Below are 17,233 nucleotides of genomic sequence, written 5' to 3' on the forward strand. Positions count from 1 at the left end.
CCACTGTGATCTTCTGAGGATGACTCTGGAGAAAGGGTTCCCTTCAAGGGAAGGTCTTGCGGCTCCCGTGCTCGGGATCCTAGACTAGGGGGTTGGGACACCTGCATGCTAGAGGGAGATCTAGTGTCAACACAACTGGTGCTAACTGCGAGTCTGTTGAGGCAAGGATCCTCTCCATCACCTGGAAAGCAGGCCCGCCCGAGCAGGGATAGAAGCCCAGAACAGAGGACAACCTCGGAACTGGGGTCACACCCCGGCCTGAGGAGCCCACCTCCAAGTGAGGAGCTCTGAGAGGACTGATAGCTGTTGGTGGAGCCATGGCCATAGACAGTGCCAGTGAAAAAATAGGCAGCGAACTAGGAACCACGGTGCCAACAGCCCAATCACTGCTACGAGAGTGCACCGGTTCCAATGGAGCCATTGTGCCAAGAGTAATGGGTGCCGACTGGGGAACCTCCGCAGTCAGAGTAGACACGGTATGCACTGGGGTGGTCATCAGTACCGATGTCTGCGGGCCCTGGGAAGAAGCCGGAGGAGGATATACTGGTGAGTATACCGTGAAAGCTTCCGTCCCAAAGGGGACGGAAGCCCTAGCAGGGGTGGGCAATCCTCTAGCTGCCAGAAGCTGGTCCACAACCCTCACAACATCTTGCTTTGAAAGGCTCCTGGTGGATCTGTAGGAGGCTGCTGAAGAACAGTCAGGTCTTTCAAGAAAGGAGCTAAACTGGTGACCCGTAAAAGGGTCGTAAGTTGGACAATATCTGGTTCTGGGAAGGGGTTCAACCTTTGAACAGACAGGGTCATTGTCTGTGGAGCCATATAAGCTATCGGTACCGTGGCAGGGATGGTGCCGATGCGGGTACGGTAGTCAAAGCCGGTGTCAAGACCAAGGACGGCATCGAAGAGGATGGTGCCGAAGCTGACACCATAATAGAATTCAAAATCAGAGGCAGCACCGAGGGAGAAGACATATAGCCTGGTGCCAAGGTTGTCTGCGCCAAAGGTGCTGGAGAAGCTCGGTGTCGACTCGGTTCCAAAACGGATGGAGATGTAGAAACCGAGGGACTCAGTTTCTCTTTGTGTATTTTAGTCTTAGGAGGTGATGAGACCTCCATCCCAGAGAGAGCCTCCGAAAAAGGAGTTTTCATCAAACCCTTCAATATCAACTTGTTTTTACGCTCAGCCAAAGTGCGACTGCCGAAGCTGGAGCAGATATCACACAAAGCATTTATGTGGTCAACGCCCAAATAATAAACACAGAGCATGATTGTCTGAGTTGGGCAACTTACGCCCGCACTTATCGCACTGCTTAAACCCCAATTTCAGACATAATGACACACACCACACTAGTCCAAGTGACAAGGTAAACAGTCAAAAAACAACAGCAGTTAAAGAGAAAAGGGTTTTTTTTTTTTTTTTTTTTTTTTTTTAAATATCCAGATAGAAAGAGAAGAGTACCGACAATGGTACTTAGAAATACCACAAGTGGTAGAAAAGAGGGTCTACCTAAGGTAGGAGAGAGGGACAGTAACAACAATGGTATAAAAGGAACTTTCAAAGGTAAAGGGTAGGAAACAGAACAAGAAGAGCATCTATAGATGAAAGGTGAAAATTAGCAAAAAACTGACGAAAACGTAAGGTATTGATAGGAATTTACACAAAAACTCTACACTTAGCTTTGAGAGAAAGGCTTGGCACGTCTGATGAGGAATGCGTCAAACAAGATCTGAAGAGACTATGAGAGGGGTATTATGGATAGGTCTTAGCTGAGAGTTTTTGGCTGGCGTGAGCTTGGTAACGGCCGTGTCGGTTCAGAGGATGGAACCAAAGTCCTATCAGTAAGGAATGAATAAAGATTTACAACATCAGATTATATATTCTCCTTTGCTTGAGAAATTTAGAAATAAGACTGGAACGTTGATAACCTAATTAATATTACATTCTAATACCACCTTAGGAGAAAAGGAAGGATTGGTTCGTAGAGATACTCTATCTTTGTGAAAAATTAAACAAGGAGGTCTAGAATAAATAAGCCTGACATTCAGATACTATTCTGGCAGAAGTAATAGCAGCTAAGAAAATAGTCTTCCAGGTCAAAAATTTTAGTTCAGACTTCTCTGATGGCTCAAAGGGGGGTTGGATTAAGGCCTGAAGGACAACATTTAAATCCGAGGAAGAGTAGGATACTTTAGAAGAGGTCTAAGTAAATATGTTCCTCTTAGGAAAGCTTTGCAAAGTTTAGAGGAAGCTAAGGTCGAGATATTTACTCCTATATGAAAGTTAGAAATGGCTGCTAATTGTACTCTGACAATTGAGGAGCAAGCCCCTTCATTGAAAATTGTAGCCAATAAATCAATCATCTTAGAAATCGGGGCTGAAAATGGATCACAATTCTTTTTATGTGCTCAAAAAACAAATATTTTCCATTTACTTTTGCAAACTTTTCTAGTGGAAGCTTTGTGGGATGTTAATTGAATGTGACATACAGGGGAGGAGAGCCTGGGATGTCTAGCAATCAATGGAACTGGAGAAACCATGTGGTCAACTTCAGGCCTGAAATATCCAGATAAGTCAAGCATGTCGGGTGAAACAGGATGTCTGGAGATGGATCCAGAATCCAGGGTGGGTGCAGAAGGAAACCAGATCTGATGAGGCCAGTAAGGGGCAATGAGGATAACTGTGCTTTTTTCAATCAAGATGCTTTCTTGAAAATTTTGGTATTAAAGGTAATGGGGGTAAACAAAGGAGACTGGAGGGCCAAAGTGGATGAAGAACATCATTCGGGGACTCTCCTACTGGGGGGGATTAGGGCAAAGATCCTGACGCACTTGTTGAGAGGAGATGCAAATATATTTGCATGGTTGGCCCCATCGACGGAATATCCTGCCACCTTTATGTTGAGAGACCACTCATGAGGCATTAGAACAGACCTGCTTAACTTGTCTGCAATTACGCTGGATTTCCCTGGAATGTGCGTTGCTATCAAAGTGACTGGATGCGATCACCCACTGCCATACTATCATAGCTTCTCAACAAAGGAAGGTGAGATCTGGTTCCCCCTTGTTTGCTGATACAGCAGAGCACAAATATATCACCAGTCTGAACTGCAATAGTCCCAGTTGGGAGAGTGTCTTACTAGGACAGCTCTCATCTCCTACACATGGATATGTGTGTTGGCCTCTTCAGGGGAACACGTCTTGGACTGTCCTTCCCAAGATGTGCCCCCTCCCCACCAGATCCGAGAGGTGTTTGTGGTCACTGTAGCCTTTGGCTGAGGGAGAACAAAGGGATGGTGTTCTTGTATTTGACTGGAATTGATCCAACTCAGTAGATAACTTTTGCAAGCTTGCATTATTTTGACTTGACTGGATAAGGGTTGCTGGAGAACAGACCATTGAGTTGTGAGTGTCCACTGAAGGATCCTTATATGGTACCTTGCCAATAGTACAAGAATTATTGCCACTAACATGGATCCCAATGCTTGGAGTATCAGCCGAGCTAAAAGAGAAAAGTTTTGAATGATCTTTTTGACTAGGAACTGAATTGAAGGCAGGACAGAGGGAGATAAGCTATTTGAGTGACCATATTGAAATGCTCACTGATGAATTCCAAAATCTGAGTTGGTATGAGCTGAGATTTAAAGTAAGTGACAGAAATCCCCAGACAAGAGAGCACAACTGGAGTACATAGTTGTTGTTGTATCTTTTGGCTTTTCCCAGTTAGTACCGAGTTTGAATTAGCTGATGCCTGGTCTGAGCAATTAGGAACCAGTCGTCCAGATATGGAAACATTCTGAATTCCTGCAGTCTCAAATGAGCTGCAACTACTACCATATACTTGGTAAACACCCTGGTGGGTGTGGTGAGCCCAAAGGGCAGTGCTCTGAATTGGTAATGACTGGCTCCCAGACAGAAGTGTAGATATCTTCTGGATCCTCTGTTCATTTTTATGTGATAGTATGCATCCTGAAGATTAAATCAAGCACATGCAGTCATCCTTGTGCAGAAAAGGCAGAATGGACTAAATCATGATCATCTGGAACTTCGTATACTGAACTGATCGATTTAGTTTGTTGAGATCCAAGATTGCTCTCCAGTCCCCTGACTTTTTTGGCACTAAAAAAAAATCTTGAATAAATTCTTAACTCTTTCTAGTCTGTAGAGATTGGATGACTCTTTCTAGCAGCTTGTTTATTTCTAGGGCTGCTGCTTCCCTCTGAGTGGAACATTGGGGATTTTATTAGATACTAGAGGGGCTGAATGGGAAAATGGTATCTTATAACCCATGGATATTATCCTCCACACCCATGTATCTTTTGTAATTTCTAGCCAGGCTCTCTGGTGTAGGTATAAATGACCCCTGACTTCCTCCAGAAATGGACAGTCGGGCCTCCTTTCAGGTGTGCTGATAGGATCTTTCAGATATAGTACTCCTAAATCCCTAGTTATGCAGACCACCTCTGCTGCAGGGAGAGGGATGGCGTCTTCCATTTGAGTTTCCTGCTCTGCCCCAGAGGAACTGTCTACATGTGGATCTTGGAAGGGACTCTGGGATGTTTTGAACCATGTTTTCTGTCCATCTCGTTGATTCCTAGAAAAAGTCCATTGAGGGATCAAAAAACATACACCAGCAGACAATGTTGTCCCTTTCTGCTCACACCTATATAGCATGTCTTTTACTTTGGGGGCAAATGAGGTGTTCCGTCAAAGGAAGCATTGACGAAAGAAGATTTGAAGGGTTCTGCAAAGTCACTTAAGCGCATGCAGGCATGTCTTCTGATGAAAATACCTGAACCCACCATCCATGTGGTACCTTCGGCTGTGTGGGAGATGAGCCTCATGAATGAATTTGAAACAGACTGAAGTGTAGCCAATTGCGAAGAAACAGTACTGACTACCTCAGAGGATATGGTCCCAGAGAGGGATTTGGAAAGTTCTTTGATTGAATACTTCTGGAGTCTTGTAAAATGTGCTAAATAATTCAGTGAACTAAGGGTGAAGGTCGCTGAAGCACAGACATGCTTCCTGAACTTGACCAGTGCCCTAGACTCCCTGTTATGGAGGTGGACAGAGGAACTCTGTTATGCCAGTTCCTTTTTAATGGCCAGTGCTATGACAGTAGGGCTAACATGTATGCCTTTAGTCCAGTGTGGTCTATCCTTCGGTGGTGCCAGGATCCTAGCTGGTCCCTTAAGGATTGGCTCGGATGTGTCTGGCTCATTCCACGCCTGTTGAGAGACTAAATCAATGAGTTTATTGACAGGCAGAGTCACCCAGGAGGTAGACAGGCCAACATTAAAGACCTGCAGGAACAAAGACTCCTCTTGGGAAGGGTTACTGGGGGACCAACCACCCCTTTGTTTTAGGAGTTCTAAGATGTTTCCAAAGGAGACATCATAGGGCGGTGATCCTAGTACCCCTTCCCTTCATCAAACTCATGTGTCCTCATTGACAGACTCCTGTGGACAGTCTAAGTGCTTCCTTTTGCCATTCCTCTTCCAAGGAACCCCCTCGGTCAGATGTTCTTGGGAGATATCAGAAGAGATAACTATACCCTGCTAGGTGGTCTGGAGACTGGTTTGGGCTGGTTGTTCCAGTGGAATGGATGACTGAGACTCTGGACACAGAACTGAATGGGATTGGGGAGTCAGAGCCAATAAGTCTGAAATCTAAGAATAGAGATGGATCTCACTACTACCTCGAAGGCAGAAAGCCTGGGAGAAACAGAAACCAACGGACCCAACAAAGCAGGCTTATGGACAGTCAATTCCCTTTGCCCTGCAGGCAACCTACTCAAGAAGGGAGTCAGAACTGAGCTGTCCAGAGCAGAAGCTCCATGAGGTAGACATGGATCTGACAAATTCAGAGTTGCATCTAACACCCCAGAGCCGGCGCTGATTCTACGGCTCCAAAAATAGTCTGGCTCTGAAGTACTTGGTGCTGGACAACTCAGAGACACCATCGGAGTTGAAGATACCAACATCTTCAGATCCAAGGCAGACTGAAGGACTTTCAGATTCGATGGCTCCAAAACTGAAGGTCAGATCAGAGATGGGGTTAATATCAGAGGTGTAGTACTAACAAGGGTCTCCGTAAGAACTCATTTGTATCTGTGTTATGAGAAACGCCCTCAACATCCTGTCCACATCTGTTTCGGAAAGGCTCCTGGAAGATCGAATGGATGAGCATCTTGAGTGGTGACGAGGAGATGATCACCTCTAACAGCAACTGAGGGGAATAGATCCAGATTGATTTGTCAGATCTAGAACTCTTATACAAAGCAGTCAAATCTGACTTTTTAGCTTGTTTGTTTCAGGGGTAGCTATGAGGACAGAGCCGAAGCAGAAGCCGGATGTCTGATCAGATCTCTTACAGGATTCTTCTGAATGAGAATCTCCTTTTTTCTCTAACCTTTTAGGGGGTTGAGCCCCAGAGGCCACAGATGCAGGTTTTGAGGGTAGCAAGCCCTTAAAAATTATTTTATTATTTATTTTACATTTGTTTACCAGGATAGTCCAACTGGATACATGTCCATTTTCAGTGAAGGCCCGGGGAGAAAAGCTCCAAAAAGACATTCATCAAGCTGTTACATGTTTACAGTTTAAAAAACAATAAAACACAAATAAAAGGATTTTTACACAGATGTAAACACACAAAAAACAGATACACAAACAAATTATTACATTTTTACTCAGATGGAAATTTCAAGACAAGTGTTTTTAAGAATGATAGGGTATTGAATGCCTAGTAGACTAACCTGGTAGTAGATCTAAGGAGATCATAGGATTTATATGTTAAGAAACAAACTGTAGGCAGAAGTCCTCCATGTGCACACAAGTGATGATTAGAGTTACTCTGGATTAGGACAAGGACATAGCCATCGTTTTTTAAAGTACTGAATCAGACTTTTCTTGAATTGAGGTAGAGGGAAGTTCAGATGTAAGATTAGCAGGAAAAGAATTCCAAGTTTTGCCAACAGAGTTAGCAAATAGAGATTTACCAGCTGTGTTGCTGGATTACAGAGTTTGAACTAGCAGTCTTTCAGATGAACGAAGTGCGCTAAGGTTACTGTAGGGGGTGATGAAGTTTGTAAGTACGGGTGTATTACCTGGTTGGTACAGGATTTTGTGTGCAACTATTAGTTAGTTAACCTGAAGTAGGTTAGGCAGTTCAAGCCATCCTAGTAAATTTAGGTTATGACAGTGATGAGTTCTATAAGCTGCATCGGTAGCAAATCTAGTAATGTGATTGTAGCTGCTAGAAAGTTTATTAAAGTCAGTTTTGCTGAGGTTTGTAAATAGAGGGGAAGCATAGAGGAGGGTGGAGAGTAGATGTGTACGAGCAATTACAGTTCTGGCTAATGGCATTAGGAAGGGCTTGATCCTATATAGTAAGCCAAGTTTTTTATTAACTGTTTTAATAGTTTTATTGATATGCAGATCAAACTTAAGGTTATTATCTATTATAACTTCTAACAGTTCGGTTGTGGAATCTGGGGAAATAATAGTGCCGTTGTTGGATTTTAATGTAAAGGTAATAGGGGCAGACCTGTGAGTGGGGGAGAAAAGCAGCAGTTTGGTTTTATTAGGATTTAACATCAGACGATGGTTAAGGAGACAATTTTCAACCTTGTTAAAAGTATTTTGAGATAGAGTCTGCAACTCAGTAGGTGAAGTGTCGGAGCATACTAAAGTGGAGTCATCCGCATACTGAATACATGTTGCATTTGGGATGACCTTATACAAATCAAAGATGAAAAGGGAAAATAATAGTGGACCTAGTATGGAGCCTTGGGGTATTCCAAGGGTGATAGGTAAAAGGGTGGATAGTTTACTCTGCCACAGGACAGCCTGTTGTCTACCACTGAGATACGATTGAAACCACTGGATGGCCTGGTCCTCTACGGAGATGGATTTCAAAGTGTTTATGAGTATTTGGTGGTTTACCATATCAAAGGATTTTGAAGGATCAAGAAAGATAGCAGAGGAAAGTTTATTATTGTTTCGGTGTTGGTTAATGACGTTAGAGAAGGAGAGGAGGGCTGAGGTTGTACTATGGAATGGTCTAAAGCCATGTTGGGTGTTGGTTAGAAGATTATTATGGATAAGATAGTTCAGGAGTTTATTGTGGATGCATTTTTCCATAATTTTAGCCAAGTTTGAAAGTTCAGTAGAGCTGCCCCCTTTATGGAGTGGGATGACATGGGATATCTTCCAGATGGAGGGAATGGACGCTTCAGTTATAGTTCTATTGATCAGGATAGTAATGGCGTATGCTATGGCATCTACAGTTTTTTGTAGATATTCTACAGGGAGGAGATCAGCCGACAGGGTGGTAGGCTTTAGTTTTTTAAGTAATTTTCAGACCAAAGATGTGCAAACTGCCTTGAAGTTAAAGGGGAGTTGGGAGCAGGGTGTAGTGGACAGAGAATATGGGCATCCAGGGGATAACTGGTTACCTATGTTCTGGATGGTTGTTGTGGGTATTGGCAATTTCTGCTGGGGGTTTTGGTTAGAATCCAAGGGGGGGGGGTAGGAGTGGAGGACTGTCCTGTTTATACCTACCCAAAACTTTTGTGGCTTGTTTTGTTTTTTTCTTGTAGATCACAGTAATAGTTTTTCTTGTCTAATGTGCTGGATTTTTTTGTTTAATTTCTTAGCTGTCTGTATCTAAGTTGATCCAGGTTTTTTTTTTTTTTTTTGTGGTCCTCGAAGTGGCCCAAGCCCTATTTCTAAATGCTATTTAGAAATGGGGCCCAAGCCCTATTTCTAAGTAGCATTTTATGTCTGGTTTCTTTTGAGAGCCAAGGAGCAACTTTGGTTTTAGTTCTAATGGTCTGTGCTGGTGCATGGGTGTCAAGGATGGACAGGAATTTGGTATTAAAGTAATTTACTGCTTCTTCAAGTGGTAATTGTTTCAGAACTGACCAACTGCAATATTTGAGTTCATTTTGGAAATTTGTGCAGCTGAAATTCTTATTGTTCTTTATTGTTTTAAAAATGGACTGGTTGTGGAGATCAGCTTTTTGCCTGATTAAATAGGTGATGAGAAGATCGCTTACATCATCAGGCAGGGTCCCACTCTTGTATTTGCGAGGATGGTTGTTAACACGAATCCAATCCAGAATACTTGCTTTATTGTTGGGTTTACTGATCCTAGTGGGGGAGGATATGACCTGTGAAAATCCTACGACCACAAACAAACTCCAAAACTGTTGAACAAACCAAAAATAGTGGCAAAATAAACTGGAGATCGCTTAAAAACACAAAGCAAGTTTAATAAGCGCTTTCGGAAAAATGATGATGAAGGAAAAGTACTAACCTTTCCGAAAGCGCTTATTAAACTTGCTTTGTGTTTTTAAGCGAGCTCCAGTTTATTTTGCCGCTATTTTTGGTTTGTTCACCTGTGAAAATCCATAAAGGTTTATGTGGTGAGTGAGGGGTTCTGAGGAACACATGTTCCACTCTATGTTGAAGTCCCCAAGTACAATGGTTTCTTGGGGTTAATTGCTGGATAACGAATGTAGGATATCTTCAAGGGTATTTATGCTACTGCCTGGGGGAATATACACACAGATGAGATTTATACATTTGGTTTTACTAATGTGGAGCTTAGTAATAAGAATTTCAGCATTGCCAAACAGGGATGTTTGCAGGGCAAGATTGGACACCTCAGTCATTGATTTGTACAGAACAGCTACCCCACCTCCCTTTCTATTGGTTCAATCAAGCCTTAGGATGTTATAGCCTGGTGGTAGAACTTCTTTATCTGAAGTAGAAGATTTTAGCCAGGTTCAGTAAGACACAGTATGTCTGGGGAAAGAGTATTTAAGAGGGCATGTAGGTGTTGAATCTTATTGTTTATACTTCTGATATTTAGGTGACTGATCAATAGTGAGTCTGGGGGTTTGTCTAAGATTTGTGTAATTGTGGGACAGTTAGTAAAGGACCTAGAGCCAATGGATGAGGATGGGCCAGGATTTGGGTGGATATCTCCATCCATTGTCAAGTTGCATTGTAATCTGACTGTGAGCTTCCGGATTTTAATTAATAGACATAATTAGCATATTTTTATGCTAAATTAAAGCACAGGATTTAAATCCCTTACAAATGTCGCAGTCGGAATCCAGATGAGCAGGTCCTAAAACGGTACATGCACTTTGAAAGTGTGCCTAAATTGGTAATTTTTTTAAACCCTACAGGTTCATCAGACATTTTATGTAGATCTGGAAAGTAATGAATAAGGAAGAACCCCCCCCTTTTTTGAAATAGCATGAAGAAAAAAATTATCAAAAATGGCAAAGTGTGAGAAAGAGTACTATAAAAGATTAAAGGGAGAAAATTACAGAAAAGTATAACAATAAGAATTACAGAAAGAAGAGCTAAACTCACAAAAACTTTAAAGGTTCACTTGAGAGTTTTGCGACCCAAGTCTGAACACTATGATGGTAAACAAAATCAAAGGTACGTAAGGTAACTAGGGCATTATGGGTAAAGGGAGGAGCTCAAGAGTTTCAGTGTTCTACCATCCGGAAGAAATGGACTGGATCCAAACCCAACAGTTGAAGAATGAATGAAAATAACATCAGATCCCCTGTTGGCTGCTTTAGAAAACATTTGAAGAGCTACACATTTTCTGTATCACAGGAATTTCATTCTGCTCCCACTGAAAAAAAAAAACCCTCTCATCTTAGAATAGGAAACATCTTTCTTCAGAATCAGAATGCTCAGCTTGAGAAGAAATTCCCAAGATGTAATTAATGCCTGTTTTTCTGACCGAAAATCCAGCTCTGAAAAAGAAGGAACTCTCTTTCTTTCCTGAAGAAAAAAAAATGGAAAAATCACTAAGGAGCTCCTCAGTAAACACCAGTAAATCTTCCCTGTCCATGGAAACAGAAACATGTGACTGGAAGTCTTTCTCACCATATTCACTTTTCCTGGGAATATCCCTGGAAAACACTCTTAGGAGGCATTCCAATCCCAAATGCAATTTTCTTAAATCTGAAGTAAAGAACTTTCACCTGTCCCTTCCTCGGAGACCAATAAGTGATTCTCCACTGACAACCAAGAGCATCCCTACATGTGTAGAGGATGTGCCTATCCCCTGGTCTTTGTTGGCTGCAACTGCTATAACAATGAAGCCTGGAAGAAAAAAGATGGGAGGCCTGAGAAACCATGAGTGGCCACAGCAGTCACCCAACAGCAGCTGTGGCACAACAGGAGCTAGCCTGACATTCAAAGACTCGCTGACAACTTTCCTCTTCTTGCAGAGAGGGGAAAGTAAAACCTTGAAGACCGATAGTTGCTCCATAGATATAATGAGGAAAACACCACAAAGTCTGGATGAATAGAGAACAGTTAAGTGAATGACAGACAGACCTACACAAGCACTATATCCTGCCCCAATTATACAAATACAGAAAAGTTCTCACAAAAATATAACTTTTATTTTTTTACTTACAATTTTAAAAAAAATTCCACACAAAATGTTCACATACGCATTTACACATAACACTTCCTTAGAAATGCAATGACAGTCCTAAGAAACATTTCCTAGCAAAATGATACATTTCCGATAGAAAAACACAAGCTTTCTGCAGGAAAAAACGTATATTTATAAGTGGAATGTTTTCCCAATCAGGGGACTGATCTGCCCAGCCTTGAAGAATTGATAGCAGACAGACAATTCTAAATTGTTGGGAGGGGGTGTGGTACTTGGTGGCAAACTCCATTTTTATTCTTGTTGTTCTCCTTACAACTGGAGCATGTGCCGTGATCTACATGGTGAACATATTACGGTCTCTTTAAAAATAACCGAATCTCTGTGTGAAGGCTGTAAATAGACTTCTGGCGCTTGAACCAAAAGAATGAATGCTATAGTTTTCATAATTAACAGCCACTTTTTAATTAAATGAAATCTTACCTGTGCGAGGGTTGCATCACTACAGGCCTTCCTAGCATCCTGAAAAGAAACAAAAAAAAAAACTGCATCATCATCATCCTTGTAAATACACTGTTAGCAAACCAAGCTTAGCTATGCAAGTGTGAAAATAATATGACGCAAAAAAGAACCAGTTGACAAGACAGAGAAACACTCAATGTTACTAATTGATTGTTGTCAGTTATGGATACCATATTATTAACTGCTTCAGAATTGTTACTCTCTCAGCTACTTGCACAGGTGGTCAACCGGCTTGGATCTTTCTCCATCCTAATATTCTTCAAGTGGGGTACAAATAGGGAGCTAAACAACGATCACACCATTTTCTGCATCAGGCTTGCTCTGTTCAAGAGACTTGCTCAGTGGTATGGTGGTGTCACATTTATATTTTTTAAATATTATTTTCCAATTCAGCAGTCTCCATTTTCAGTGGAGGCTTTGGGAGAAAAACTTCACATGCAACGTAATACTTTTAATATAGCTCTGCATTATTCTACTAGTCAGAAATACAGAATACCTACATAGTGCAAGTTTTGTTTGCAGTAGAAAAATCTCTATGAAAATGACAGAAGTGTATACGACAAAGACTTTTTGAAAGTGTTCAAACACTGCAGTACTTAATACCATACAATAAATAGTTTGACATGTTAACCAACACATTACTTGCTATATAATTATTGTTGGATTCACACAAAAATACAAACATTGCATTACCAAAGTTAAAGGAAATACTACACAGCATTTTGCTCATCCACTTGCCTATAGAAAAAGGAATGGCCTTGTGATCTCATGTTCTTCCTTGTCCACATCATTTACTGCTTAGCTCTAAGCAATACAGTAGACTACTGTACTGTATAATTTTGGTAGCAAAGGTGAAAGTGGCCACCCTACCTCTGAGCTAAGATGCTGGTCACACACACACACACACACACACACACACACACACACACACACACACACACACACACACACACGCTAAATAAACTGAGAATAAACCCCAATGGGTACCCAGCTGGCTCACAGATAAGATGTAGATTACCAAAAGCAAGGTAGGTGCAGCCATTGAATCCTCAAATGACTTGGCCATCCTGCAGGAAGGTTTGTCTCAAATAAATAACTACTGTAAATTCATGGTCTGAAACTAAATGACAAAAAATGCATGACTGTATCTTTTGGGAAGTTATCTATCCCAGGGAACTACCACATTGAAAAAATGTCCCTAACAGTTGATCCAGTTAAGAATAAAACAAACTCAAAAGACAAGTCACCCTAGTGGAATCATAATCAGTTAAACAACACAAATCTTGGCCAAGCTTAGCAGGAACAAAGCCCAACATACTAAAATCTCCCTGACCAATCAAAACAGGCAGCCAAGAGTGTTAAGTAACACTTTACAGGCTAAAGAAAAAAAATAGTTTCTCAGGAAAAACAACCACAATGTTTTCTACACCTATGTGCATAACCTCAAGGGATTATGCAACAATGCACAGAACGTATTGTAAATGCCATCCCCCACACTGAACCGGAGGCCACTGCCAACCTTTTGGCTGGCAGGTTCAACTCAAACCCCCCCCCCCCCCCCACACACACACACACACGCATAGCCCAAAGGAAATATCACATACCACAATCCTCCCAACCATTACTAGTGTACAAGTCTTCAGTGCACTTTCCAAGACCAAAAACACTCCACTGATGGGCCCAAACATCCCAGGATGCTTATTAAATAGCATGAAACATGACCTCTCTGATCTACTTGAGCTCACTTTTCACATGTTGCCTACAGTCGAGTTTTGTGCCCAAGTACTGAAAGACAGCTCCAATCATTACCCTGCACAAAGGAGGTCCAACCACCAATCCGGGTAACTACAGGCCCATAAGTCTGACTGGCCTCATATGTAAAGCCGTGGAAAGAATTATCATGGAAATGATAAATGAAGACATGGATAACCTGCAAATGATGGACCCATCACAGTTTGGCTTTGTTAAAAGAAGGTCATGCCTAATAAACCTGGTGGACTTCTTTGAGATGGTTACCAAAGCAATGGATAAGGGCAAGACTGTGCACACAGCTTACCTCTAACCTGGCCAAAGCTTTTGATAGAATACCCCCCACTCAGGCATTATAGAAAAACTCACTAAATTAGGTATAAAACCTTTTACCACCTGATGGACAGTCAACAGGCTCACCGATAAGACCCAGGAAGTCGAAATAAGTGAGTCCACTTCCACCAAAAGGAGTGCCACTAGTGGAGTCCCCAGGGCTAGTACAGGCCCACTCCATTATGCTATTTATTTCTCTGAAGTGGAACCAAATGATGGGTTTATGGCTAAGTCAGTAGATGATTGCAAGCTGGGGATTATTATCAACTCCCCATGAGACACTACCGTTCTTCAAAAAGGCCTATCACTGAACAAATGGTGGCAAAGCCATGGTCTTAACTTCAAAGCTAAGAAATGCATAACTGCATCCTATGGGAAGTCAGCCATCCCTGCTATGTACCATGTTGATAATATGTCCTTAAGAGTCAACCCTGTGGTCAGGGACCTGGGTGCGCACGTACAGTAGCCTTACCTTTAACCACTACATGGCCACAATGGAGAGGAAATCCTTTTATGTTGTGGAACTTATAACTAAGGGCATGGCATCTAGGTCCAAAGAGGTAATTAACCTACTGTTCTCTGCCCTTATCAGACCAGAGTACAATGCTCCCTTTGGTATATACATGACCAGGCACAGGCAGCAACTAAAGTGACCTCACAGGTTCCTTACAAAAAGGATTCAAGGCATAACAAACCTGCCTTAAGCAGAGTGCCTTAAAGCCCCTTCCTCTCTACTCAGTTTGCTATAAATTGCTGAGGGGTGATCTATGCCTGGCTTTCAAATCATCTACAAACCCCACACTTATGAATCTCCTGCATATTTGTAAGCCAAACAGTACCAGAAATACAAGGTCTAGTGACATGAGTTTTGTCTGCAACTTAAACAAAACATGCTGGAGAGACAGGTATGCATCCCACAGACTGCTCATCTTATGGAACAGACTTCCCATCCATATGAAGCTGGAGGAGTCTAACACCCAATTTAAGAGCAACTTAGACCAGTGGATGGGAACAGGAAATTTACACCGGGCCTGGCATCTATGTCCCTTACAGAGAGGGAGTAGCTTATAAATGCCTCCGCCTCAATGTCCTATTTGGATACAGGATATCATTATTCCTTCGGGAAAACTTGGCTAGCCTTAGAAAGGCCCCCCCCGGGTTGTTAACCTAGCAACAATCTACAAATCCAGTGTGTGACACAGGGAGTTATTCCCAGTTTATTTAGCTTTTCTACTATGCCCAAGTGGGGAATTGTGTCAAAAGCTTTAGCTGGTCAAGGTATGCAGTGTGTACTGTTTTCTCTATCTATTGCTTTGGTGACCCTTCCAAAAAATCCACCATACTGAGTAAGCATGATCTGATGAACCCAAACAGAGAGGTACAGTGTTTGCAGTTTCTCTGTGTCCTGACTGATTAATTCTATGGTTAAGCTTTTCCATGGCTTTGCAATACAAGGCTGTTCAGACTTGTGGGTCTGTGGAAGGTCCTTCCTTATGCAGTGGAATGACTGCAGCTGTTTTGCCATTTGCTTGGTACAAAACCTGTATGGAGGCTGAAATTGAACAGTGCTGTTAGGGGTGTGGCTAACTTCTACTTCATGCTCTTGAAGATGCATACAGGGATTTTATCAGGACCCACCAATGCAGTATTTTTAGCTTCTGATAGCACTTTTAGGACTTTGTCTCGTGTGATAGCTGGAGGTAAGCCAGTATCAAGTATATCGAGAGGCAGACAAAGGGGAGAGAGAGGGATAAAGTTACAGCTAAATGTATCGGCAGGTAGGTTCGCTATATCTTCAGCCTCAGTGCAGGTAACATAATTCACAATCAGCTCAGCGCACTGCTGCATTGTGCTTTTGATATTACAAACATAACTAAATAATGCCTTGTGATTGTCTTTGGCTTGAGTAGCAATTTTAGCCTCAAACTTGACTTTGGTGGATTTTATTAAGCTCCTTAGTTGCTCATTTATTTCAGTGACAAGGGCTTCAGTGTTCTGTTTACTTCACAAAGCTCTGGCTCTCTCCCAAACCTTTATGAAGACTACTGACTGGACACCCTAGAGGAAGGAAATCAGCAATCAGAGTGAAGAAATCTTCAGGAATTTCTTGTCCATACAGAGATAAATGAGTACTCATCCTTAACCTCTAAAAGAAAGAACAGTAACAAATAATTTTATATCCCAGCATTTAACTATATAGCAAAGTAGGGGGATGGTGGGTAGATGTGGCTACTAGAGCAGTGAGGACTTAAAAAATCTACTGTTATGGTAGAACTTGCATAACTGTATTATTTTCAGCATTCTTACTGCTGCAGTTGCCTTTTGGCTGCATGGGTTGACTACCAACCACTACTCAACCTGGGAGGAAGAAAGAGAAGGATCCAGGGGCCCCTAGAGAATGACTGTAACAAAGCCAGTCCTGGATCATAAAGAACCCAGTATGTAATGTGTTAGAAAAGTATGCACAGAGGACCACCTAGTTGCCTCTAGAATGCTTCTAGAGTCCACTCCTTTCCAATTTACCATTAAAGAAAACAAGGCTCAATCAGAATGGGCTTTAATCTTGATTTAAAATGCGTTACCATTGTGGGAAGAACAATAAAAGATATAGTAAGAGCAACCAAATGGAACGGTTTGAAATGACAAATGTTACTGTTTCCAGTCCCATACTAGAAATTTCACAGCTGTACAGCTTTCCTAGAGGACTTTGTACTGATAACAGCAGAGATGAAGACTCCATTCTCTCTCTCTCTCGCTGTCATTCAAATTCTGAAAGAAATGAGATAGATGGCCAGATTTAAGGTACAGTCTGAAAGAAGTAATGGCATATATGGGGAGAAACACTAGCTTTCTAACATCCTAACTATTTGATAAAGTATATACTTCAGCCTCCATCATAATTTCATCTTCATTTCATCTTCTTTGTATCCTCTTCTCTTGTGGCAGTCACTATCTTCATCTGTTAATTTAGAAGACTGCTGTTCCAATGTTTAAACTAGCTAGTCAAAGCAAATGCATCCACATTCTCTTTCTTTCTTTAAAGATATTCCAAAGGGCAAATGTTTTGACTGGCTAGTGATCATAGAGAATGCACAGAAATGGGAAGTTTTACAAAAAAAAAAAAAAATTATGTATGTTTTTTCAAGCATCACATTAAAGCCCACCTCACCAATTCCTGGACTTGATTTAAA

The 17,233-nt window shown here is 41.8% G+C and overlaps 1 protein-coding gene across 1 annotated transcript in view; it reads right to left on the reverse strand.

Annotated features, from left to right (window-relative positions):
* Nucleotides 1–17,233, reverse strand: part of GNB4 (G protein subunit beta 4) — a 1,262,726-nt gene that overhangs the window by 785,238 nt on the left and 460,255 nt on the right. Inside the window, exon 3 of the mRNA XM_044070378.1 lies at nt 11,922–11,960. Within this exon, the coding sequence (XP_043926313.1) occupies nt 11,922–11,960 (39 nt within the window). The remainder of the gene's footprint in view (nt 1–11,921; nt 11,961–17,233) is intronic.

The sequence above is a fragment of the Protopterus annectens genome, chromosome 4.part1, assembly GCF_019279795.1.
Source record: "Protopterus annectens isolate FY-2018-M chromosome 4.part1, PAN1.0, whole genome shotgun sequence".
NCBI lineage: Eukaryota > Metazoa > Chordata > Ceratodontiformes > Protopteridae > Protopterus > Protopterus annectens.